This window comes from Ambystoma mexicanum, chromosome 1p (genome assembly GCF_040938575.1).
Source record: "Ambystoma mexicanum isolate Mex_15411 chromosome 1p, UKY_AmexF1_1, whole genome shotgun sequence".
Lineage (NCBI taxonomy): Eukaryota > Metazoa > Chordata > Amphibia > Caudata > Ambystomatidae > Ambystoma > Ambystoma mexicanum.
Window position 1 is genome coordinate 958,818,254 of NC_090921.1, and position 25,555 is coordinate 958,843,808.

Here is a 25,555-nt window from a genome sequence, read left to right on the forward strand (position 1 = left end):
CTTGTGAAGAGGAAATTTCAGTTGGTATGTGAAGGATTGAATAAAGCAGGTAGATTGACAATTCAAATCCAACAGCGTACTTTTCTTACTCCCATTTTTAAGGAACTAGACCTTTTCAAGCTATCAAACATCCCAACATTAGCAATTCGAGAGATGCTAGTCCAATACTGGTTTTAACTTTGTAGTCTGAGACATATTTCTGGATTTATAATTATGACCTTCAAGTCAGAGTTTGAGGATGCAAAGTTGGGACTAGTATCTCCCAAATGGAATGGATAATTGTGGCATGTAGGACTTTGCCTAGAGAGACGACTTCATTTCTTCAGCACATTCATACCCTCACTTACACAGCCTGCAGTATACCCATGTACTAGTCAACTGTTTCAAACAAGTATACGAGTCTCTTAACTGAAATATGAACAAACATCTCGGTTGAGATCTTGATGGTGGAAGAAGGGACCTTGGAAGACCAGGTTTTCCAATCTCTTCACGATTACATTTATTGGAAGAAGTGAAACCCACCCCAGCGAAAGTCATAACATCTCGCCTTCATGGCATTGGAGTCTATGTATAAAGAAACAAATTGTCAAGCAAGGTGCCGGGGAAAGTGTAGGGATCATGTTTGTAACTGGGTTCACTGTGCAGCACAGCACTGAAACAATTACCAAGCTAACCTCACTACAAGATTAAATTCCAGTGTTTGATGTCCTCTGGAGTCTAGCCAATGCGTTAATAACCATTTATCATTCTTAATCCTCCAATCTTCTACTCTGCCAGGCAATCCTTTCTGAATTGCTGGAGTGGAGAGCAACCACAGGGTGTATTCCATCCTGGAGTGCCAAGTGACCTTGGACAACTCAGGCTTCACACTCTTAAGATCGATCACAGGGGTCTGCAACCAGAGTCTCTGCAGATGCTTTAGACTGACTCCCATGATCCCTGACCATTGACTAGGTTTGCTGGGTCTGACGGGATCAGTAGTCCAGCGAGCCAAAGATTGCAGACCCCTGGTCTAGCAAATGTCACTCCGAACCCCTCAGTAGAATATATTTCTGTAATGTATGGCTAGTCAACTGATTCTACAAGCTTACCCACCTTACCCACCACATGGTTCAACTTTAGCATAGGGGAGTTGGGCCATCGTTATCGAATTTTGCGACTGCAGTCTTACTATAGTAAGCAATTTTCATCATGATCACACCAAGTGTAAAAATCCAGGCTAAACATTTTAAACTACATGATAATCGGTTAACTTTAGACGATAATTAGTTTCTTTGCTGGAAAACTGGAGGCGCAGATTATGGAAAACTGGAGGCGCAGATTTAATTCTTGACATAGAACACAACTTAATCATGTATACTTGCATAGGTCTACCTCCAGCACAGCTCCCCAATATTCTAATATATAGTGGTCAACACAAGGCTTTGAAGAACATTTTTACTCACCATAAGGTGATGAAAGCAGAGTTAGGACCGTATTCACCATTGTGGTAACCTCCCAAACACCAAAGTCATTGTCTGTGTCATCAATTGCAATTTCTAGATCTTGACAGATAATAAAGGAAAATACTTGCTCTTCATGAAACATATTTGGTTTACACCGTTTGAAAGGATTGCTAGCAAGAGATCACAAAGCATACACAGTGTTTTTCTGAAGCACCATGTCAAAAAGGTAAAAAGTAATGAATGCTCCATCATGAGTGGTCTTGAACAGCTCAATTTTACAAGTCACTACATGCTTTCTAGCAGCACTTTAAGTATGAACATTAATGCTGCATGTAGAGATTTGCCAAGCAACTTAAAAGCTTGAACTTCCGGGCAAGGATATGTGTGCTGTGCATATCAGATTCACAGACTAGCTGTGCTCTAGCACCTTGAAGCATCTTCATGTGCTAGATTGAATTGCCAATAATCTCAGACCCAAAAAACTGGACAAAGAATTGTGCAAAGTACTACTTTATTATCAAAATAAAGTAGGGCAATCTGCCAAATAACGGGCAGTAATTCATAACTCACACCCAAGTGCGATAAGTGTTATACTTCGATATGCGTCATCTATGACATCATCCTGCATGGCAAACTAAAACCTACTGAAGGGAGGGATTGTTAAGGGAGCAAGTGTTAATAAATTAATTGGCTGCCCCTTATCTGGTGAAGCACCTCTAAAAAGACGTATATAGTGGAAAAATGGCAGCGGTTGGTCTTTGCAACATTGTATAGCATGCTGCTACACAGACCCTTGGATTGGTTGGCACGCTTTCCCAACCTTGGACTGTCGGCTCGTTGGCAGCATGCAAGCAAAACAAAACTCTGGTGCTGCAAGCAGACAATTCCCCTCTTTCCCCAATTAGTCCATCATCTCTCATTGGTCAGACCCCAAGCCAAGGCTTCTCCTTTGTAATTGACCTCGAAGCAAGTTCTCTGTTCTGGGACATTCAAGGGAGTGTAGGCACACCATGATCTGCGTTTGGGCTTCATGAATAAGCCCTGGTTTGTCATTACCCTTCTTGGCCTCTGGAGACTTGCTCATGCATCTTACATAGGTTCTCTGCATCTAATTCTCTAGTAGTTGGCTCTTGCAGATGTTTTCTCCTTTGCTTAATCCGAGAGAAATAGGTCTTAAATACATGGCTCATCCTTTCGACTCCACTTGGCCGCTTGCAATTATTCCTTGAAGTAGCATCCTTGATCCCAGGCCAAAAGACTCCTCTTTATTCCTCGCACAAAGCTGTTTTTGCAGCGTCTCCTGACTCTGCAGCCCTGGTCGTCTCTGAGGTAGCTTGGTTTTAATACGAATTAGAAGTTCATCTGTCCATCATGACCGGTCGAACCAGGTTAGTTTTTCTTCTGCAGCAAGCTTCTATATCCCTCACCCATCTTGCGTTTCTGCTTACACACACTTGTCAGTCTGCAGGTTACTTTCTCTTTGCATGCATGATTTCTTGATATTCGATTACATGTTTCTCTTGTTACTTCAGTTACATCTTTATTCTTTTGAGTATTTGTGAGGCTCAGTATCTCTCCTCTATGACATCACTCTGCTCTTGTCAGATTTCACTTATAGCTCTATGATGTCCAATGGTGTGTGTGCGGACATCCTTCCACCCTCTCAGTGTGAGGGTACATTCTATATGGTTGCAGATAGTCTCACACTCTGCTCTATTGGGTTGATACCTGGTGTCACACATAGGGATCTTCTCCTACTGTTCCAGTTCGATGGAGGTGAGGGGACGGGAGCTAGGGATGACAAGTCAACCTGCTCCTCTACAAGCCAATACCAGATACTTATCAGCCCACTGATTTACATATGGAAAATAAAATTCAGTTATCAAGTAAATAGACATGGCACAAGTGTTACCACTTGTCAATGTTTCTCAACAGTACACTGGTGTGCACCATAAATCCGTTGCTTAAGGCAACCTTTCATCTTTGGAAAGGGGAAATTTGATTTCAGGGGATTTTTCTCAATTGATAATGGAAAAATAAAAACTTTAGCTATTGTTTACACTGCTAAATGTTAAACAATTTCTATTTCATTGACAAGCTAAACAGTGGGATGAACCTGGTCAACCCGGAAATATCAAGATTGCTGTCGTTTTATTTGCCACAGTGGCAATGTTTAACCGAACCTCTGTAAACTCAAGTGCTTCGATTGGGGTTCTGGTAATGACAAATTCAGGTGTGTCAAGGTTGGTTTTGGGTATGTGGGTTTAAATCATTTAAGAAATTAATGCACACGGGTATAGACAATATCGGACAGCCTTACACAAGAAAACACATTTGCATGGACATTTTCTATTTGGGCGACACGTTTTGAAAATTCACTTAATCTTTACTTTGAACACCAACACATTTCTGAAACGTACGTGTGTTTACTTGAATGGTCTTTGAAAGCATTTTATTAAAATGTAAAATCACTGACATTTAAAAAACCGTTGGTTAATTTATGAATTACATACAGAAGGTTAATAGCTAATGTATGCCTTCAAAAAGGTACTGACGTTTAAAAAAGTGACAAAGCCCAGGGAAAGTTAAGGATCACATTTCATTGATCAGCTGGAAGCTGGCCATGGTAGCAAATTACCTTTGGACTGCTGCCAGAAAGGGCAGATATGACCCATAAGCAAATGAGTGGACCATGAAAGCAATAGCTTTTGCTTCAAGCCAGTCCTCAGCACTGGACTAAAATGTTTCAATCTGGGCAAATCGCTATAACCCACGCCTCAAGTTGCTTATTGCAATGTAAACATGAACCATGCACAATTAATCCTTCCCCGCAACCCATCTTCCCACATCACACCCAGTTTTCTTCATTTCATCAAAGCCAATGTACTTTTATTAGGTGACCGACCCAAAGTGAAACCAATGCAGTAAATCCAACAACTGCAGAAAATCATTGTTCCTGCATCAGTACTACACAAACATGCAAACAAAATGTCCCAGGTGGACATAAGACGGAAAGGATACACTCTGCCATCGATTTGATAGTTTGATCCTTCATGGGGGCTGTATTTGTACAGCATTCTTGAAACTCCTTTCGAAGGTCAAAAAAGGAATAAAAGCATTCTGGCAACTCAAAATTCTGCATGGGGGAAAGAAATGCATAAAGTTATAATTCCAGAAATAAAATCAACTATTAGCCATCAAATCGGGAACCCAGCCTTCAGTTTGCATATGGTGAGCAGGGTGGTGCCTTGGGCTTCATATTAATGACGTGCACATTACAGGAAGTAGAATAAATAAGAGCACAGTGCTCCTTCATTTGCCCTGAATGAAGAGAAGTTGGGAAAACATGTACCAGGACAATCGCGTAATCCCCATCCTAACCGAGACTGGGTGATCGGCTCCCCCACCATTTCCTCCCATGGTTGCCTGTAGGACCCCTTGCTGCCAAATTGCCGCCCTCTCCAGTCGTTAGCTGCCTGCTACCTGTTCTCTGCCTCCTCTGCTGTGTTCTTACCCCTATGCTAGGTTTACACTGAAATATAATATAATCTGAGTAGCAAATACACCCTTTCCCTGTGTGTATATACAGCATACATTTGCAATACTGTTTTTCTTGCCAGGTGATAAATTACAAGGAATTAAATAGGAATGTGAAAAATCAAGCATCCATCTCTTTACAGAGCAGATTAGGTCATCTTGCTGGTAAAGAAAGTATGCATGACCAAAAAATAATGCAGATTTCATTAAACTGATAACGGGTCAATTCTTTAAGTTAAATCTTACCACGGGGGGCGCGGGGTTGGCAGTGAGGTGAAAGCCCAGATTCCTTTCAGTGTTGTCAAGCAAATTCCAATGGCCCAGCGTGAAATTAGCATTTTAGGGGCCTTAAAATAGGGGCGGACCAGTTTAAATACATACAGAATAAAAAGTGTGGCAAGACTCCCCCAAAACCCATAAAACTACCTGCCTAGCACTCGACGTGGCATTTCCTTGATGTTGGCGATTGTACAGATTCTTGTGGTTTTAAATCCCTGCATGCACTGGAGAATTTATTCAACACATCATACAAAAATACAAAAATAAAAAAGGCTCTATGAAGTACTCTCTCCACATGCAATCCGAGATGCGGAAAGCAATGTCATAGGTTTATGTAGGCTGGCAAAATATCTTCGATGTAAAAAGAAAACGCCGATTTATCATGGAAAGCAAGTCTCTCAACCAACACATCCAATTACAAAGCTCAGGTTTCGCTCAGAGTGGAACACCTCTCCATTCAGTTTCAAGCAAGAAGATGTAACCAAAAACGGCACAGGTAACAGTTAAGAATTTCAAACAATGCTGCCAGGGAGAGATGCATACTTTACATGAGTTGCAAACATGGCCAAGTCGTTTGGTCCCACCAAGGCAAAAAAATAAATCTTTCAAAAAGGTGTTGATGTTAAACCACCCCATTCTAATTATTATACATGTACAGTGGTCCCAGCACGGATTGTTAGTGCAGATAGTGGTTTGTCCCCCTCGTCCTGTGGGCAGAGAGCAGTAAGCAAGCCCAAAAGGTGACAGCATAAAGGTGAAGGCAGGGAGCCCGGGAACTGGTGGAATGGTTATCCTCTAGCACACATGCCTGCTTAGCCACTATAGTTCCGATTCCGTTTTAAACATTTGAAGTATTTTCGAACAATTTCCCTCCCAGGGAGTTTACAAATGTGAGGGCTGATTAATACTCTGGTCTGTACAAATGTGCCCCATAAATTGAATATGGTCTTCAGGGTTAGAGCACCCAATACATCTTTCCATCCTGACAGTCCCAGGCTTGTCCGATGGGAATATAAACTCCCCACATGGGAACCTGTATGCAAGGTTTAAATGAAGCAGTGAGTTTGGCGATTTCACTGGGAAACTATTCAGCATTGCCCTGAGCCAACTCCTGGCATCTTCCGTTTCTGTATGCCTGGAAGGCCTTTTCACTTCTATTGTAATGAAAAATTAAGTCAATACAAAACATCATCGCTTTGTACATAACTTTAATATCAACCAAATAAGTTTTATAAACTTTGTACAATAATCTGACAGTGGTTGGGAATAGAAATAAAAATCACATTAGATAGACAATGAAATAAGGATTGTCTTCACTGGATTTACAGTAGGGAAAATGCTTAAGTGCACCATTCAGACAACCACAACATTCTACCAATTAACTTGTCATTTTATTTGTGAAACACAGACCCTGTTCTCCAGTTAAATTGGAATTCACCCATTTGGGTGCAGTTCCAGTGGAGCAGGCACAGTTCTCCATGAATACAGAGTGTTTTACCTTGGAATTCTTCAGCATTTTGTACCACTTCAAAAGGTAGTCGTGGTTTAAGCACAGATTAACAGTATAGAGGAGAGTGAAGGAACCTTGGGATTTGGTCAAGATTGCAAGACCATGCCAGCCAGGGTCTTGGAATTCCGCCAGGAGTGGGGCATGATTTTGGGAATGGAGCAAAAATTGTAGGAAGAATATGCCCCCTCACCCCACTTAAACCAACCCACCCCTCCAGAGCATCGGACCCCATCCTGAAGTCAGATACAGAAACCTATTCCTTTGAATTGAGACATTTAACATGCACTGGTTTCCTTTTGCTGGCACTCAGCTGCCACCTACCTCTTGCTATATTCAGCAACCTTCTCCTCACCTTGATGCCCTTTTACTCCTGTGTCCATACATTAGCATCCTGCTATTGAAAAGAGAATCGTAGCTTTTCAGCTAACACGGTTTCAGTTGATAATCTGCAGCCATTAGCCACCAAGCCACCTTGCTGCAGCCTTTTCACGTCATCATAATGTAAGCAACCCATGGGTGCCCCAGACTCTTTCCAGCTGCAAGGCCCAGGGTGGCCGAACACCATGGTGAAATGCCCCCCCCACACATCTTCAGCTAGCCCTGGGGAGCATGGTGGGATCTATGTAATTCAGGTTTTGGTTGATGGTTGGACACAGCGAGTCGATCACGGCTCTAGTCTATGCCTTAGAGTCAAGCAATGATGTATTTTACCAACAAAGCAACTAACAACCCCCATATATGTCTGAGGGAACACTCGTTCCACATAAAAAAAAAATTTAAAAAATAATTGCGGGGAAAAGGGGCAATGCAATGCTAATTGTGAAGTAGTTAACTGATGTCCAAAATAAAAAACTTCTCCATACGGTTACAGGAGCTTGGATCAGATGGTACGGCTCTGCCATGAAAGATCACGTTCACTATTAGAGTGGACTACCCAAAGCGCAATGCAGGGAATCTTAACACCGGCACATGTTGGAACGCCTCTAGCACAATGCCACTAAACGCCATTAAGCAACACCAGATTATGGCTCGGCTAAGACGTATGTCCTGCTCAATCACAGACAGGATTGGGGAAAATGAAGCACACCAGCCTTCTCAGTTACTGAACATTGGTCAACATGCCAAGAGCAAAGTAAATAGGATAGGTTGCATCATACAGTAAATGTAACAGTTTAGAAGTCTTTAACAATACACAGATTACGACAACTATGTGCGTTTTGTTTTTTCTTCACTGTAAAATGAACAATGCACGTTGATGAGAAAACGTGATGAAAGCAAGGCACTCAGCATGGGGCCAGTGTGCCAGATCAACGAGGAAATGGAGACGACTGGTATTCTAGGAGTATTCAAACAATGAAGAATCCAACCTGCTTACACTGAACTAACAAGCGAGAAACCAACAGTGGCCAATAAGTCTGCACTTACACGTCCCCGTCCCCATTTACAGCCTTCGATAAACGAACTGTCAGATACAAGTTATTCGTATAGCCAAGAGCTTTATAGAACAGTTACATACAATATCTCTCAACCTAAGTCGATACTCCTTTATCAACCTCGATCTAGTTACATTTTAGGTAAAGCACATATTTCAGAAACTAGACACATTTTAGCATGTAATTGCAGTACCACACCTACTTACACCACTCCCACACACTCCTCTCCAAGTCTTCCCCCAACTTTCTCCCTGCTTCCACACATCTTTGATTCCTGCTACCCTTTCTCCAGGTGGCCAGAGTACAGTCAGGGCCAATTGTCCCTAGGCGTGCCCCTTTCAGAACAGACAGCAACTTTCCACCATGCCGAGCAGCTCCAAGGTCAGAGGGGCACTATGGAGTTCTAGAAACCAGACCACTGCCTAGACCTTTACTACTACACCACCCTCACCACCTTCATATGAACCCTTCCCTCACAAACACTTTTCCCTCTCAGTATCTGACCACTTACAGCCTTCCCTAGATCCCCCCTTCACTCTTCCCTTCTACTCTCAATCCCCCCATCCACCTCCACCATGCACACCCCCTCACTCAGACCACCCACCCCTCCGGGACTGCACCTTGAAGCTTGGTTCACACCCTCTCCACCTAATCCACCTCCCAGACCCACTCCCTTGCAACCTTACCCAGTGTCCTGCAGCCTTATTAATTCCAGATCAGTTGCCAAAAACAAACCACCCAAAGCCCAGACATCCTCTTTATTACCGGGTTCTCCGACGACTTTCAGTTTCAACGTGTAGCGCACAAGGCTTTCCCCAATGGCTACTCCCTGATCATGCACAACAGACCCGGCAGAGCTGGAGGTGGGGGAGCAGTTAGCCATCCTTCACAAACTAAGCTTCACCATCTCACAGTGCAAGAAACAAGCCTGCAACGCTTTCTACGAATCTTTGCAAGTGAAATTCCAAATCACTCCCTCCCTCACCCACAGCTTCATACTCTTACAGACCTATGGGAAACAGAAACTTTGCAGACACTTCAGGACTCCTTAGCGGCCATCCTGATCTCCCACCCTTACCTCACCATGCTAGGAGACTTAAACATTCGGTTTGATGTCCTTACCAACCCCATGACCCGCCCATTCATTGACGACACGGAAGCCCTCAAAATGACCCAGCTGATATCAAGTCACACTCAATGCAGGGTACAACCTGGACGCAATATTCATCTCTACCAATTTGATCTCCACACTCCCTCCTCATTGACCAACATGGACTGATCATGCTGCCATCTTCTCACTCACAACCACCCCCCCTCCAATCCTCACCACCACCACCTCACCAGCTCCACCCCATCCTCCCATGTACTTCTCTGGAATAAGGTCATTGTAAACCCCAATCTGGCTGACTCAGATTTTTCTCCCTTCCCAGCCTCGCAAGTGGTTCACATCCTCCCTCAAATCCCTTAAATGCTACCTGCAGTGCAAATGGCGGACAACCTTTCAACTCCAGGACAGAGCCACGTATGCCAGGCAGAACCGGGCAGAAATTAGGAAATCCCAAATACCTTTCTATGGAAACCATATCTCCAATGCCCATAATTCCAGAAGGAAACTCCACAGGATCATTGCAGATTTCAAGGCCCTTCCCCGCTCTTCCCCCACATTCCTTCAACTCCCAAGCACTCCATGTCCCGTCCAGCTCACACTTACAACATCGCTATTGAAAGAAACACCATCAGCCCCAAACTAGAAACAATCTCCCCTCTCTGTCTTCTTCTCCCGACTTCTCTCCCCCTCACATGCATGCCACCCCCCTATCCTACTTCTCTGCCATTTCCCATGCAGAATTCCTGAAGCTTCCATCCAGTATCCCTGCCCCTGCCTCCCTCCTAAAAACAAACCTCTACTTTACATGTGCAGGCAGCGTTGCAAGATCGATAATGAACCATTCACCGACATCAGGCATCTTCCCTGAAGCTTTCAAAACCTTGCACGTCAAACCCTTACACACACAAAGCCCTCCCTTGAGCCCCCCACGCCCGATCCATCCAACTACCACCAAATCTCAAATAACTGCTTCATTGGCGAACTGACCGCACAGCATACTCCCGGCTCTGTCTCTTCACAGAATACAATTGCCTACTCGACCCTGCCCAGTCCGGTTTCAAACCCCTCCGAGGCACTGAAACTTCATTGGTCTCCATCTGGGATGGGGTGGACAGCAGACTCAGAAGGATGTGCTGCACTTATCCTTGACCCATCGACAGACTTAACACGATCGGCCTCATCATTTCACAGACAGACTCACTCTAGGCATCATCGACACTGCTTTGAGATCTATCATCTTTTTCCTCGCCAATCATTCACAAATCACCCTCCTCCCACCGTTTTCCTCTTTGCCGCCCTGCCTCCTACAGGGACTCACAAGGGGCCTCCCCCTTTCACCCTTCCTCAAACGCTCTCTAAGCCCCCACCCCATGCTCATCCGCCCACATGACCCAACCTACTACAACTATGCCAATGAGACCCAGAACATTTTCTAACATTCCCAAATCCCCGGCTTCTCCCCATCCTAACCTTGCCTCACAGAAATCAACCACTGGATGACGGTCAACCACCTCCTCCTTAATTCTGATTTGCAGTAGGACTGCAATCTTACCCCAATCCACCCCCTGGTCTTCCTCCCTCGGCCTTCTGCAACTAGCTCATTAAAGAACATGGGATGCACCTTGGATTTGGATCAAACGCTCTCACCATATTAACTCTATATCTAGGATCATGTCACTTCACCTCAAAGCATCTGCTCCCCCTCCCCCGTCCCTTCTACCCTCAGAGTCACAGCTTTTTGGCCATCATCCTCTCCCATCTAGACTAAGCCAATTTTCATCTGGGCACCCCTGTCCATGAGCTCAAACAGATCCAAAACTCTGCAGCTAGCCTCCTCCTTGCACTCTCCCTCGGAACATACTACCCCTGCCCTAAAGGTGCTCCACTGGCTTCCCATCGGCCAACTGGCCACTCAAGGCATGTGCATTACCCACTCTGCCCTCTACAAGACAGGCTCTATAATTCCTCCAACACAAACGTACATGCAACCAACACAACAAACCTTACATCTGGCTCTGCATTCCTGCTTGTGATCACCCATTCAATTCCACTCGAATAGGTGAACCCTCTTTGACCCCAACCACACGCATTTGCCTCCATACGCCAGCCTAACACACAGCTGCATTCTGATGCCAGAGATGGTGTGCAATAAGTCCCACAACAGAAATTCGGTTTAGCTGGACAAGGGTCTCCTGCACTCACGCACTCTGACCCCCCCCCCCCCTCACAGCACCCATCCACATGCTTGATCGACATGGGTAGGTAACTGGGAGTGTGGCCATCCCATCCAACTTTCTTTTGGGCAAATGCACACCCATTCTAACATTTCGGACAACCTATACCTTTGACTTCCGTCCCTCCAGGGCTTTCACCCAAAAACGCTTTGAGGCCATACCAAATGGGATAATGGCTGCTTTACAAATGACAAACCACTACTATTCTAATGAATTTTCATCAGGCACCAACTCGCCCGCAGGCCTCAGCGTGCTTACAGACAATACAAACAAAAAACAAGAGGGTGGAAAAGGCCATGATGATGCAATCAAGGACCAGAGGAAAGAAATTAAGGAGACCCAAGTTACTCCGCCATCGAACAGGTGAATTTTTAGAGCTTTCCTGAATTGGGCAGAGGACAGACGCTGCCTAATGGAAAGGGGTAGATCATTCCAGACCCTTGGACCCCATGCGTTAAAACTCAGGTGTCCAAATCTCTTAATTCCCTACTACTACTACTCGGAAGCATGTAAGGCTGAGTCGGACTTGCTGGAATTCGAACCTGGGAGCCGATCACAGCAGCAAGTGTTTAACCCACTGAACTATCTTACCGGCAGTGAATGGTTAGGCCTTGGTTTATAAGAGGAACATTTAATATCACTTAAAAATAAGGTCTATAAACAGATATTTTTACTTTCCTCCGCCTATTCTCCTTCAGGGTTGGGCATTCGATGCCTGCTCATGGCAATTCTATTCATTCACTTTTAGCATACGAATGCTCAAGGCTTTAGTGCTCCGCACACATTTTGGTTCTGGCTTATCACCAGTAAAATATGTGGTGCTTCAACCGGATAGCTTTTCTATCTCCAATACACTGACTGCAGCTCATAATTGGCCCACAATTACTTGCCATGTCTTGAACCTAGAACCTGGTTATCCCATGTACTGCTCGAGGCAGTATAAAGATGTTCAAGCCTGGGGAGAGGAAGGATGCCTTTTTTACCTCCAAGATGGTGCTTCGGTATTGCGGTACACAAAATATTCATAGCTGGTGATTGACCGTTGATCATCAGGCTATGGCATTGGTTACTGAGCTGCCCATTAGCGATGCAGCCATCAGCGCAGAGGGAGATTCTCCTCATGCGTACTGGTTGGGTACAAGGGGCAATGCATTTAAGGAAGCCCTAGCTATATAAAAATGCATGAGCTTGGATGGATCTGTTGATACAAGCCTATGTTGCCACAGTCACCGGAGAACAAAAGAGGGGGTAGTTTACAGCAGTGGGAGGGTCAGGGAGGGGACAAGAGCAGGGCTCAAGCGATGTTGCAGTTTGGGGCCAACGGTGCACGTAGCATGGGTTTATAACATAAAGGACGGGCAAGTACCTGGTGGCCATGGTGGTCACCACCAACAAAGGTGGGGCAGGCCTAGGAGGTTGGGGGGGCGGGAGAGGAGAAGGGTGGAGTATAGTTGCAGTAGTTTATAAATATATTTACTCTGTACACACCCATCAGATCCTATTAATCAAGATGCAAGATGGAAGCCAAACTAATAAAACCAAGGCAATCCCACATCTTGCCACTGGACACAATCCAGCCTGTAGGACAGACGCTGTGTGTCCAAGATAAACCAGAAACTGCAACCTATGGTAGTAATCTTCAACAAACCTTGGAAATCATGACGTGGTGTTAGAGGCACAGATCTCCATTACCTGGTTGCACTAGCGCCCCCCCCCCCCGCCCACCCCCTCCTTGAAGACAAGTGGACTCACTCACTTTTGTCACAGTCATAATCTCTCCCCATATTTTCAAAACGCTGGCACCGACCTGGTTTACTAATTGTGCAAAATCCCATCTTCCCATCACTGCGGTCATTACAAGGATTCCAGTGGGAAAAGGCAAATCCCAGTAGGAAGCTCCATTAATGTGAAAGTTAACAGCCATGCCTGTTGTCAAGGCATCCAGACCTACAGAATCAATGTAGGGGAAATGCTCAATGTTGGTTCTCACATGACCAAGGCTACATTCCATTCAAACAAGCAGCAGAATGAGGGAGATCATGTGCAGGTCAAGGCCCAAGCTTTGTGACCTGGGGAGGGAAGTCGCCCACAAGTTGTACCTGGTGGAGCAATGCAGAAGCGAAGTGGACACTGGTGTTCAGAATTGCTATGGAGCAGATGCTAGAAAGGAAAATTATGCATTCCCATGGAGCAAAACCATAGAAGTGAATCCCGCAAACACTGAAGCAAGGAGAATAACACGATAGTTGCCCGCAAACTCTGAGCCCAAACAGTTCAGAAGCAGATAACACATCCTAGTGTTAGGGCGTGTAAGACCAATATTGTAGAATTGAGGAGAAGCTTGTATGACGGTAGATAGGGAGAAAGCGGACTAACAGAACACAAGAGGAAATGGGCAAATAGCCCATTGGAGTCACAGAGCAGCACCATGGTGTTCGAAGTGGCCCGAGGGTGGGTGGGAGGAGGAGGAGAGAAGAGTCCAGTACCCCCGGCAAAGTAAACTGTAGGCGACACACACATTTGAGTTAATGCATGCTGGCACAAAATGTCCACGATTTAGCTTTAAACTGGGAAATGAACTAAAAAGGGAGGCTAAACATTTTCTGAAGAATTACACGGGCATGCAAGCAGGTTTTGGGATGGTTGCCCCAATTTGGGTTTTAAGCAGTACTTTTTGTATGGATACAGAGCTAGTATTACACATTTTGGGGGATGGGGTTTCAACATGGACCAGATACCTTAGGCCACATGAGTGGTAATTTAGTATTCCTCATGCTTTTTAGTATTCAAATATTTCTACTCCAGATAGTATGCCTGTAGAGTGGGTCTAGATACGTGGCCCATCACATCCTTTCCCAGACTCAACGCTGACCTGTAACAACTAGGGACAGTTCGATTTCAATGTGCCAGAAGGCAAGAGGAAAAATGTACCATTTGCCTCATCGTTTTGTGACAAACAATGCTAGTCGGGGAGACATCTGCATTGACCCTCCAAAAAGGTTTCTTTGAAGAATATCTTCATCCGTAGCCCTCCAGGTGGAGAGAAGCCTCATTCGAGCTTGCAGGGAGAGTCCTCGCAAGCACATGGCAAGCAACAAAGTCAGAATCCCACTGGCAGTATAGTAAGGCTTTACAACCAGAGCACCGGGACAGAAGACTCACCGTAGACTGCTTACACCTTATAGTGTGAAAACTGAGAATGCAGATAGCATGATGAATACAAGGCAATATAAATCCACACAAAGCAAGAGACCATCATGTAAAGGATCATGCATTGAATTTCAAGAGTGCAGCTTTGCAGGAGCACACGCCGGGTCATTTGCAAACGAGTAAATCAGGAAGCGTACAACGCAAGAGTAGTGCAGGTCATTTTATACAACAAAACTTTTGGAAGCACTGGTCCCTTTAGGATCGAGGAGGGTTGGTACTTTCCCCATTCTCATACCTGAGCATTCAAGTAGCTCCAGAAACGATGAAATAATTGGTATGCGTTGTGAAAAAAATAAAATAAAACGGCCAGTCACTGATACACACGTGGGGGATGCGACGTGTTGGGTCCAACTGCGTTTTGCCTGGTGTTCTCTCGTGTAAAGTTTTAAATATAATGAACGGTGGAGATTTAAGCATGTTTAAATGGGGTGAATCATACAAATTATGCAAGTATCATTCGTTGACCGTCTCCTACTTCACATGCACATCTGGTAATTTTTTGTGTACACATTTTTATCTTTACTAAGTTTTGACACCAATCAACAAGTCATTAAATTGATATGTCCTAAAAACGATACTGTGCATTACTAAACTATACAACCACTTTCCTTGGCATAATCAAGTAAATAAGTTTTCCCCCAGGTGTCCGCTTGATGGTCTAGCTGTACATACCTTTTTGGACGCTTCAGGGTGGAACACTTGTCGAATGAGTAACTGGCCATCAGTGCAAAGCGTGAAGGAGCTTCCACCCAGTGCTTCCAAATCGTTCAAGACCAGCTGATGAAACTAAAATGAGAACAGAACATTGCAGGTGTAAGAAGTTGAACCATCCTCCACGTCGCAACAAAGCAGCAGTCAGGAGAAATGTAATCCACAGGCATCGGTAGTTTCACAGAATTGGTTCGCTGAATTTCCCATCAATTTTTGTTTTACACCCTCTACGAAAGTGCAATACAACGAAGGAACCTAGATCCAGTTTCACAATTCACAATCAGTATCTTGATGAGAGTGGGAGCAACCACAGGTTGCAGGTGGTTGGGGGTAGGAAATGGATATTTTGCATCAGTCCAATTGGTTTAGAATGCTAGCAATGCCTGAGGCTCTGTAACCTCCCCACCACCGTACGAAGGAAACAGCAGTTTATGGTATTCCCACTCCATAATTTACAAAGCGATTGGAAAAGTTGCAAGAAGCCTTTTGCAAGCTCATTTTGCCCAAACCACCAGTCCTAGTGAAGTCGCACATTCATGCAAAGACAATACACGGGACGCATGTAAGGACATGTCAGTTTTCAGTAGCCTTCAGATTGAGAACCTACAGTGTATGGGAGACTTGGGCAGTGCACAAGCTACAGGTGCGTCTTTAATAGCACTAGCTATTGACTGTTCTAACCGGTGCATCCAAAGAGCATCTCTGCACTAACAACAAGTAAGCTCGGTTATGAGAAAGAGGGCAAAAACAAACCCAATCTTTTTTCTCCAGAGACGGGTTTATAAAAGAGGGGTGTCAAGGGTTTTGACCCATGTTGAATCAATTGAGTATATGTGGGGATGAGCTATCGCCGCCCACATTCACGCCAGAATCCAGGAGAAATGCGCAGTTGGCACAAGACCACTCCAAAGATACAACCTTCTTGTGGGGAGTTCCACATCACCACTCTACTGTAAGGATGCCATCAAAACAATGTTAAGCAAGGGTCCTATACTATCAAGCAAAAGACCACTCTATTGAAATGCAGTAATTCAAGACAGATCCCAAAAATGGATGCAATACCGGTACTCGCCACTATCAGAAAGCCGGCGTTTTAAAACCACCAGACTTGTGTAAAACTGAACAGAGGAACCCAAACCAGGCCAAGGAAAGACTTACTAAGAGGTGGATACAATGTAAAACTATATTCTGAAATGACTTGAAGGAAGTAATTATTTAATGTATATGTAAAAATTGTAAGTTTGATTTAAACTGGGAACTAAAGTGACATTTAGCTGAATTCTGCCTGACAACTACCCCCGACAGGAGAAACCTGCTCAGCCACTCTTCCCAGGCCTAGATGCATCCTGCTTCACCACCAAAAGGAAATGACACCTCTCTGATTAGATTAGGGCAGAGACACAGAACAATGCACTGTCCTGGGCTCAGGCAAATGTTATATTGGGGGGGTCGTAAAATAGCTTCCCCTTGGGAGAAGTGGGAGGAGAAGTGCCTCTGGGAGCCACCTGAGCTGGAGGCGGGGACAGACAGAAGCTTCCCCCCTCATGTGCTTTGGAACCTAAACCACACCCATCTGGGCCAGAGCATAATTTTAAAAAAGATGGATAATTCATAGTACGGACTTGTCAGAATTATATAAGTAATATCATTATTCTTGTGATTTTTCTGTGCACGTTTTAAGAGGCGTTAGGACCCTGTGGTGTATTCTGGGGGGTTGCTAGCAGAAAATAGTTTCTCACTCCAAATGTCTGCATGTTAAAAATCTGACACATCAATTAAGGTCCATACTCCTTGCGCACATTTGTGTAATTTTTGGTAAATGTTCGATATTGGTAAACCAGTCAAAAAGCGTAAAATGTCGTCATTTTTTAATGCAAGCCCCCAGGAAGATCAGAGGTGGACATGCATGGACCATAAGGAATATATAATGTGTACATGTAATTTCAACAAATTGTGTATCTTGGAAATATGTATTTGAATCAAATATAGATTTGTGGGCAAATTGACCATGGGAGGATCCTCTGACCCATAAACAGACATGATGACAATCCATTTCCTTCCCCCAATCATGGGAGAGGGGAGAATTGGGCCAATGACAAGTAGAGAGGGGCAGGCTCAGTTATGCCACGCACACACCCACTTCCAAAACACATAAAAAGGGGACAGGTAGAGACATTGATTTTCCATTTCTGCGGAGCATTTTGACGGCCGACATCCCATCCAGACAGAGACCAGAACCAGAGACCCATAGACTACAGAACTTTGAACCTAGAAGGCCCACTACAAGCAAAACTATTCTCAGCAGGCCTTCAGAATCCAGCAAACCTAACCAAACTATTCAACAGCCGGGTGAGCAGTTTCAATTCTTTGCCAAGAACTTTTGCCGGAACCGCAGACCAGACCCAGACCGCTGTGAGCAGAACCAGAGATCCGGATCGCTGTGAGCAGAACCGGTGCCCGATTGACCCGCCGAGCAGAGAGAACCGCCGCCAGACGTGTTGACCAGATCCGTGACGAGGCCTATTTCAAATTTATATTGCGAGTACCTAGCAGAACTGTGCAGAACCAATCTCTTAGTTAAAATAATCTAATTCAAGCTATTTTAACCTATTTAGAACTACCTCATAGGAATCGTGTGTGTCATTCTGTCATTTTTAAAGCTGCACAACTGTCACCTGTCAATTCTGCAGCTGCAAGCTGTCACCTGTCATTTTGAGTTTACTTTAAATCCGAAAAACTACCTTCACAAAATCGTCCGTATCTCTGGAACCGTTTGTCCTAGGAATGAGATTTAACTTTCCTCTGAAAGCTTAGAATCTATGCTTTCCACCAAGCCTAGAACCTTATACTTTTACTGCAATCGCGATTTACGCACTCGCAAAATTTACTGCGATTTGGCCTGATTTCGTCAGCTGTAAAAAGATAGCCGCTTTTGCCTGAACTGCTAAAATTCGTTTTCAACCTAATAACCATCCCTGAACCATTGTTAGGGCTGACCTGAACTGAGAAGTGTCTACCACTCACCCTGAACCTCCTATAGGGAATTAAAAGCAATTTTAGCATTTTTCACTTCCTTGCCACCACATTACAAAGCACTCTTGCCTGTGTTTCAAACTTCTACCTGTTTCCTCCAAGCTTGCTGGGGGGGAACTGAATTTCGTATTGTATTTGATTGCAATCCAGAGAACTGTGTGCTCCTCTTTCCATCTCATTCCATTTCTTACATTGCGTGGGGGGTGAATTGCCAGAGAAAAAGTGAACATATTATCTCTTGTGAAACCATCAGTTTATTTTCTGTACTGCATTTATTCCACCTTGCATTTCCTTGAAACCATAAAGCATGTCAGCTACCTCATCCTCTATACTACTTCTAAGTAACCAAATTAGTTTACCAGTAGAACATTATCCATTGTTGATCACCGTCATATTTTAAGTGTGATATCCAATATTAATTTATTATAAAAGTGTGATAGATATATATTGTTATATTTCTCAAATAAACCTTTTAAATTTGCAAAACAGACCTACTTCTTGGCTCACTGGGGTCAGGTGGATTCTAAGAGAGGGGTGTTATATAAGGGTTGTCATCCAGAGTACATGAACTGGACCTAAAAATATATCAATAAGGGTTTCCCTCAGCATCCCAGACTAGGCATTGACTTAGCTGCAGTGTTGAAGTGAAGCCGCTTAACAGGGGGTGGGGGGACCGAGCTATTTTTCCCCTCTATCGGACTCGACCAATTGAATCCTAGATGTACCTTTAATGAAAGGTTCAAATTCTATGCAATTAACTAATATACAAGACCAGCAACACCACCCTCCCTGCCCCCATCCCTTCGATGTGGCGAGAACTTAATCATGTCAAGGCTTGTTCCCTGATCGAGGTTTCAAGGCATTTATTATGGACTATTACACCGGCAACACAGGTAGTTTTGCTCTCCGTTACCAAATACAAAGTCACTCAAAATCACCAAGAAATAATTTAGGGTGTGGGCAGGGCAGTGTGGAGGATGGACAACTACTCCACACAAGAAACAGATGAACAAATGAATGACTAACTGTATGCAGGCTGAACAAAGGCAAATCAAAAGAATCCAGGTTCTCCTGGGACTGTTTGAAAAGAAGGCTAAACTCTTGCAGTTTTGGACTGCCTGTACTCCCAATAGGCCATTCAATTGGCCATAAAACATATGAAAGGCTACTGGCTCCAACAGAGAAAATAAATGCTCTGTACAGAACTGAAAAGAAATTAATGATGATGCCCACTACCCAAGCAGTACATAGCAAGATGGTACTACAATCAAATTCTTGATGCTTTAATGCCATGCATTCTCTGTACTTCAATTTTAGCGATGAATAGTACAAGAGATGTGCTGAGTGCCAAGGCTCCCAGGCTTGTGCTCGCACATCTTTCCAGGAGGCCAGTCTAGCCACCAACCCGCACTACAGCATTCACACACAGGGAAGGGGGCTCAGTCTATCGGATGGCTGGAAACGCAGCTGAAAACTTCCAGTGTACTGCCCACATTTTACTACTCACTTGCCTTGGTGGTGGGCATTTTCTTTTCTACTCCCAGTGCTCCACATCACCCCACACAGTTACAATATTTAATACGGCAGTGGAACTGTAATTCTCCCCTCCCCCCACTGGATATTGGGCTGAATAAAATAAAACTATTTGCACCCTAAATGAAACGCATTGGAGGGGGGATACCGGGCCGGCAAGCCCACCAGACAAAGCAAAGCGATGGCCTCGGAGAGGGTACAGGGATGTTACTGGCCATGTACAGCCCCAGACAACGTAGCGATTTGCACCCCGGGGTTCCGTGTGCAAATAGTTGTATTCCTTTTTTTACTGGAGACGGGCCCCACACACGCTACACAAGCCCCATCTCCAGTGAAAAAGAAAATATTGCCACCACCATGGTAAAGAAGAAAAGCTATAGAGTTCCTTTTCTAATTCTATGGTGGGTCAAAAGGAAGGAGCTGCAGTGTCGAGAGCACAAAATAAATGGGGGTGGGGGAATTAGAGGTGGGGTGAAGAAGGTCAAGGGTGTGGGGGATTGCCAGAGGGTCTGGGGCAGGCAATAAAAATTCTCAACACCCCGTTAGGGGACTCGGGTGGTTGGTAAAACACAGGTAGCACACCGAAAGTTCTCGCCCACATTTCCAGCCACCCAATTGGCCGGAGCGCCTTTCCTCAGATGTAAATATTAGCACACATTTTAAATCAAACCGGCTCTAAATTTGAGCCCGCTCATTGCAGACTAGAAGCTCGAAAATGCTCGGCAACATCTGTATTCGCAGGTGTGCCAGAGCAGCCTCTCCTACCGATTTGCTAGTTTCAAGCAGCAGTATAAAGAACTAGGTTTGTACACTATAGAACCCATTTGCCTAGGCGTTATTGTGCGACCAAGAGTTCAGTGGCGCACTGCACCTACTGACAAAGCAACATGGACAGTATTGAACGCCCCACACCGTTTTCAGATACCAAATCATAACCTGAAAATCAAAAAAGTAGGAGTGAATTTATTAAAGCTGCCGAGACAGTCCGAATGTTGATCCGATTTTTTTTTTTTTTTTTTTTTTTATGTAGCAAGGTACGATTGCATCATTAAAACATTTTTTACTGGAGTGTACTTGCATCTGTAGGATGCGATGGCCATTTAATTACCACAGGAGAATCCAGTGAACAAAGCATTGGTCAAGGCAACCTGTTTGAGTGTATGCGTTTAATGCTTTGTGGGGGTATTGCAGGAAAGTAGAGGATTGTGTGCAGTATGGTTTGTGCGTGTCTGAGTTTTTGCGTGGTGTTTTGCAGATGTGGTTACGCGAGATGAGGGGGTGGCATTGATTATTGTGAATGCTTGTTGCATCTGTAGATCAGTGTATGAAGGGCATGAAGTAGTGCCAACAAACGGACAGGTACCGTGCTCAAAAATCAATTCTGATAATAAATGTTGTCCTGGGTAGCCAAGTGGGACATGCCAGGCCATCATGGTTAGGCACTGGCATCCGGCATAGTCATATGCCCAGGTCCAACCACAGTGTTTTGTCAGAAATTCTTACGTGCCTCATACGCCCAAGCCTTTGCAGCATATCCTCCAGTGGTACCCCCTGCACTCCCTTTACATGCAAAAGCGACTTTAAGATACTGCAGAATTGCTGTTGTGGTTGGCGCATTACAAAAATAAAAACACCCAAATACATGCACACACTTAAACACCAACACAAATGCCTGTGCACTCAAAAACGTGTACCAAAAAAAACATTTCTACAGCGCACAGGAGTACACGCATGAAAGCACCCATGACAAGGTATGCATAACCATCCTAGAGTCTGGTTGTAAGCACCCATCAGATGGCAATCTAGTCCCGTCATATGTATATGCCATCTAGTCCCGTCATATGTGTATGCCATCTAGTCCCGTCATATGTGTATGCCATCTAGTCCCGTCATATGTGTATGCCATCTAGTCCCGTCATATGTATATGCAATCAATCATATGTCTATGTAGTCCCATTTCAAAAGCAGCAAAATAATTAGAGCATTCCAAGTATTGCCATTAGATATCAGGTATGAAAGCCATGCGCTAGGTACCTCTGCGAGTATGCTCCAGTAGACCCAAATCATGGTGCAATTACACACTGGCACTTGCAGCGTGCCTAGTATTACAACATTCATACAACATATTAAGATATTTACGTGCAATAAGTATAGTGCAGGTCTGTAATAAGTGAACTGGTGGTTTACTGAGGGGGTGGATGAGTATCACATTCACTAGCTGGCAGATTCTACTAGAGGTCATTGCATGCTCTGGGAATCGCCCTCGGCCATCTGTGGCCAAGCTCTAATTTTTATGGTTAACCCCCCCCCCCATACTCCCCCTGCACACCCAGGCAGCATCAAAAGGCGTGCCATAGCAATGCTGTAAATGGACACCTAGTCTCTGTGCCAACCACCCTTTTAGAAGGCTGAAGAGGTGCCGGCTGCTAGGGTTCTTCCAAGGGCAGGAGCAGCCTCCACAATTACATATGCTTCAACAATGCCCACTGAAACAGCTGGGTGGCCGAGCAAACCTCTTGTGGAACCCGAGAGAGGCAGCTGCCAAGTGGTTGAGTGTCTGGGCTCTTATGTACGGGCCTCATTGCACCCTCAACACCAGTGTTCCATGAAAGAAGGCGGGAAGGTAATCCCAGAGAGCAGCTTTCCACCCCAAAATCAATTCCTCAAGTGGCAGTGGTTTAAGTTTGCAATCTTCAGTGGCTGGAGTGAGCCATTGGTGTTAGGAAGTTCAAAGACACCAAGAAAAGAAAGTTCAATAGCACCCAATAACCAAATGTATAATATGGGCCATCGACTTCTGGGTGCACACTGTGCAATGCCCATGTTACATTCCGCAATGGACCAAACAAAGTAAAGTCGAGGTCAAATGGAGCAATCTGAAGGCATGTCATGATTTGCAAACAGTTGGGCAGCAGACACCATGCAAGATAACTTTGAAATAGGTCCGGGAACTAATGTCCTCAAGTCCGATCAAACAAAGTCAGATTGCACGTAAAGGCTAGTAGAAGGCACTGCCACAACATTGCCAAATCCCGTCACTGACCTCATTCTTCCCTTAATAAGTGCAATGTTCCTATTGCACTAACATTTTCAGAGGGCCAAATAAGCTAGACCCGTCTAGTGGGAATAAAAAGGAAGGAGATGACAGAAGGATAGAAGCCTGGAGTGCAGTAAATATTTAGTTTGCAAAAATATATATTTTGGGCATTTACTTTCACGTACATTTACTTAAACAAAAATATATCCTGTCCAATTATTTTTAGAATAAAAATTGAAAATGCCTTGCCAAAATCCAAGGATGAAAACGAAATCATTGGAAAAAGTAAATGTTGCATCATGGCTAGGAACAAACGTAGATACTGTGTGACAGATTCACAGACCATGTCAAGGAGGGGATTATAGCGGAGACTAAAATATTTGCACTACAAAAACAAACGTTTTGCACTGTAGCGCAAATGACACCAAACCAAAAAGGTCCTACTGACAGAACCGCCTGCTAACTCATGAATGAGATCATACCCTCATCCAACTAGAAAGGCTTTACCCACGACTGCAATTAGAAGGGGCATTGATCCTCTCATGAGTGCATCATCCCAGACTGCCTCTCGGGCTTGGGCCGATTCCCTGTCCACCTTCACTGGGAAATTGGAGGCCAAACAATCTACTTCTGGTCTCAGTAGATAATTTGCTCCTCCTTTTCTTAATGTCCGACCATCAGCCTCCTACATTGCCTTTTCACGCATACAGACCAGGTTACTAAACGTAATTGAGAGCCTTCTCTGATAGTTCTTTTGCTGGCCATTGGTTAACACGCTCAAAAAAAATGTATTGTGTCTTGCCCCTGCACTTTTTATCCTGGTGCTCACCACTTACATATCCTCATCTTAAGACCTGTGGTACCCATCCCAATCCAAAATCTTAAGGGCCCCAGCATTTTGGTAAACTACCTCCCTTCTACCAACACTCACGTCACTGAAAAGAATGTTAGGACTCTCAGTTGGTTGATTATAACGACTCAAAATCTCCAAGGCCATCAATATAGAATCAACCCAGCCAGAGGGATGAAATCAGCAGCACCATCTTGAGGCACCTCGATGTCGGTGATCAGCCATTTCTAGATCTTCTGGATCCCTTGGCATCCTTTTAGACTTTGACAGAAAGAAGAGACCAACTTCAAGGCTGAGCCAGACGAGAACACTGTTTGGTCCATCTTTCTTCACACTCCTCTTCGGTGTCTCACGGTTATACTCCCAGCCGTGCTTGAATACCTACCTAAAACCTTGAGGTGACTATTGGCCCCTAATACTGAAATGTATGCAATGTTCAAATGCTGAGCATTTTCTACTGATTCCCAGCTCTAACCAGATGTGCTTCAGTTCCTAGACTGGATGGTTAACCGCTCTGCCTTAATGCACTGCAGGGGGAGACAGTGTATTTTGCCCCTCCCATTCTTCCTCCAGACTTTCCCATAGCCTTCTTCCAAAAGAGGCCCTGGAATCTGCTCTTATACAAAAAACCTTGGACAGCCTCATTTCCTCCACGGGAAAAAAATCTTGAATACATTCTCGGAGGCATTCTAACCTTCCCATGGCCTGGAATATTGTAATCGTTTCTTCATGGGCCTTCCAGAAACCTTATCCAAAAACCTGGTTCTTGGCCCAAGACCGCAGTCACATCATACCTGCACTTCGGCCCCTACACTGCTGCCTGTGGCAGGGTGCATCCCATTCACAGGTCGCCTGCCCATTCACATAGGTTTTTGGAAAACAATCTACCACAGAACAAGCCCCTCTAGGCTCCAGAGATCTGGCTCATGGACTGCGGTAGGTGCCACCTTCTAGAGGAAAATGAAACTGAGGCACATCTCTGAACTGGGCAGAAACCTGCATCTGAAATAACCTCCCAAAGATTTCGAATTGAAAGATGAAGTGAGCCCAAGGTCTGGCGGGGCCTGGGGCTACAGGAGAGAGCAGTGAAGCAAGAACTGCGTGAGGGAGGCATGAAAAGCTGCAGGACTCGTGGCGTAGTATACAGCATCCTTTTAGGATTGTACATCGCAGCACAGCTGACAACAGGCTGGTAAACCTTTAAGCCTCAAGTACCCCCACCCCTGTCTCCTGTTTCAGGGCAAGCATGACTAACTCTCACTGTAAGCGCAGTGAGATGTAGTTAGCGGGCAAAACCGTGATGTTGACGCCAAGCAACTACCGTTTTTTGCAAGTCACTTTTGCAGCATTCTAAAACGTTTTAATGCCCTGACAAAATAAGGATTCCAAAGATTCACACTATTTTGACCCAGGCACACAGCAGGCATCTGCCCCGGATAATATGCATGTACAAAATCTTGAAATTGGATAGGTGCGACATCTTTCCTTCATTTCCTTTAGTTACTCAGACAAGTTAGCTTGTTTCCCCCACAAGAGCTCTATTTCGATGCAACTGCTGTCTGAATGGTACGGTGTTCATTCCTGCTAGTGGAAAGCCTGAAAGCATCTATCGCTTTGAAATGCATGTGGCAATGT

At 44.6% G+C, this 25,555-nt stretch overlaps 1 protein-coding gene across 6 annotated transcripts in view; it reads right to left on the bottom strand.

Moving 5' to 3' along the window:
• The window catches only part of ESRP2 (epithelial splicing regulatory protein 2), a 187,503-nt gene that overhangs the window by 81,685 nt on the left and 80,263 nt on the right, over positions 1–25,555 (bottom strand). For all 6 annotated transcript variants that reach the window (XM_069653549.1, XM_069653525.1, XM_069653541.1 and 3 more), the window contains exons 4-6: positions 15,429–15,542; positions 4,467–4,581; positions 1,446–1,544 (exon numbers count right to left, since the gene is read on the bottom strand). In XM_069653549.1, coding sequence (XP_069509650.1) covers positions 1,446–1,544; positions 4,467–4,581; positions 15,429–15,542 — 328 coding nt within the window. The remainder of the gene's footprint in view (positions 1–1,445; positions 1,545–4,466; positions 4,582–15,428; positions 15,543–25,555) is intronic.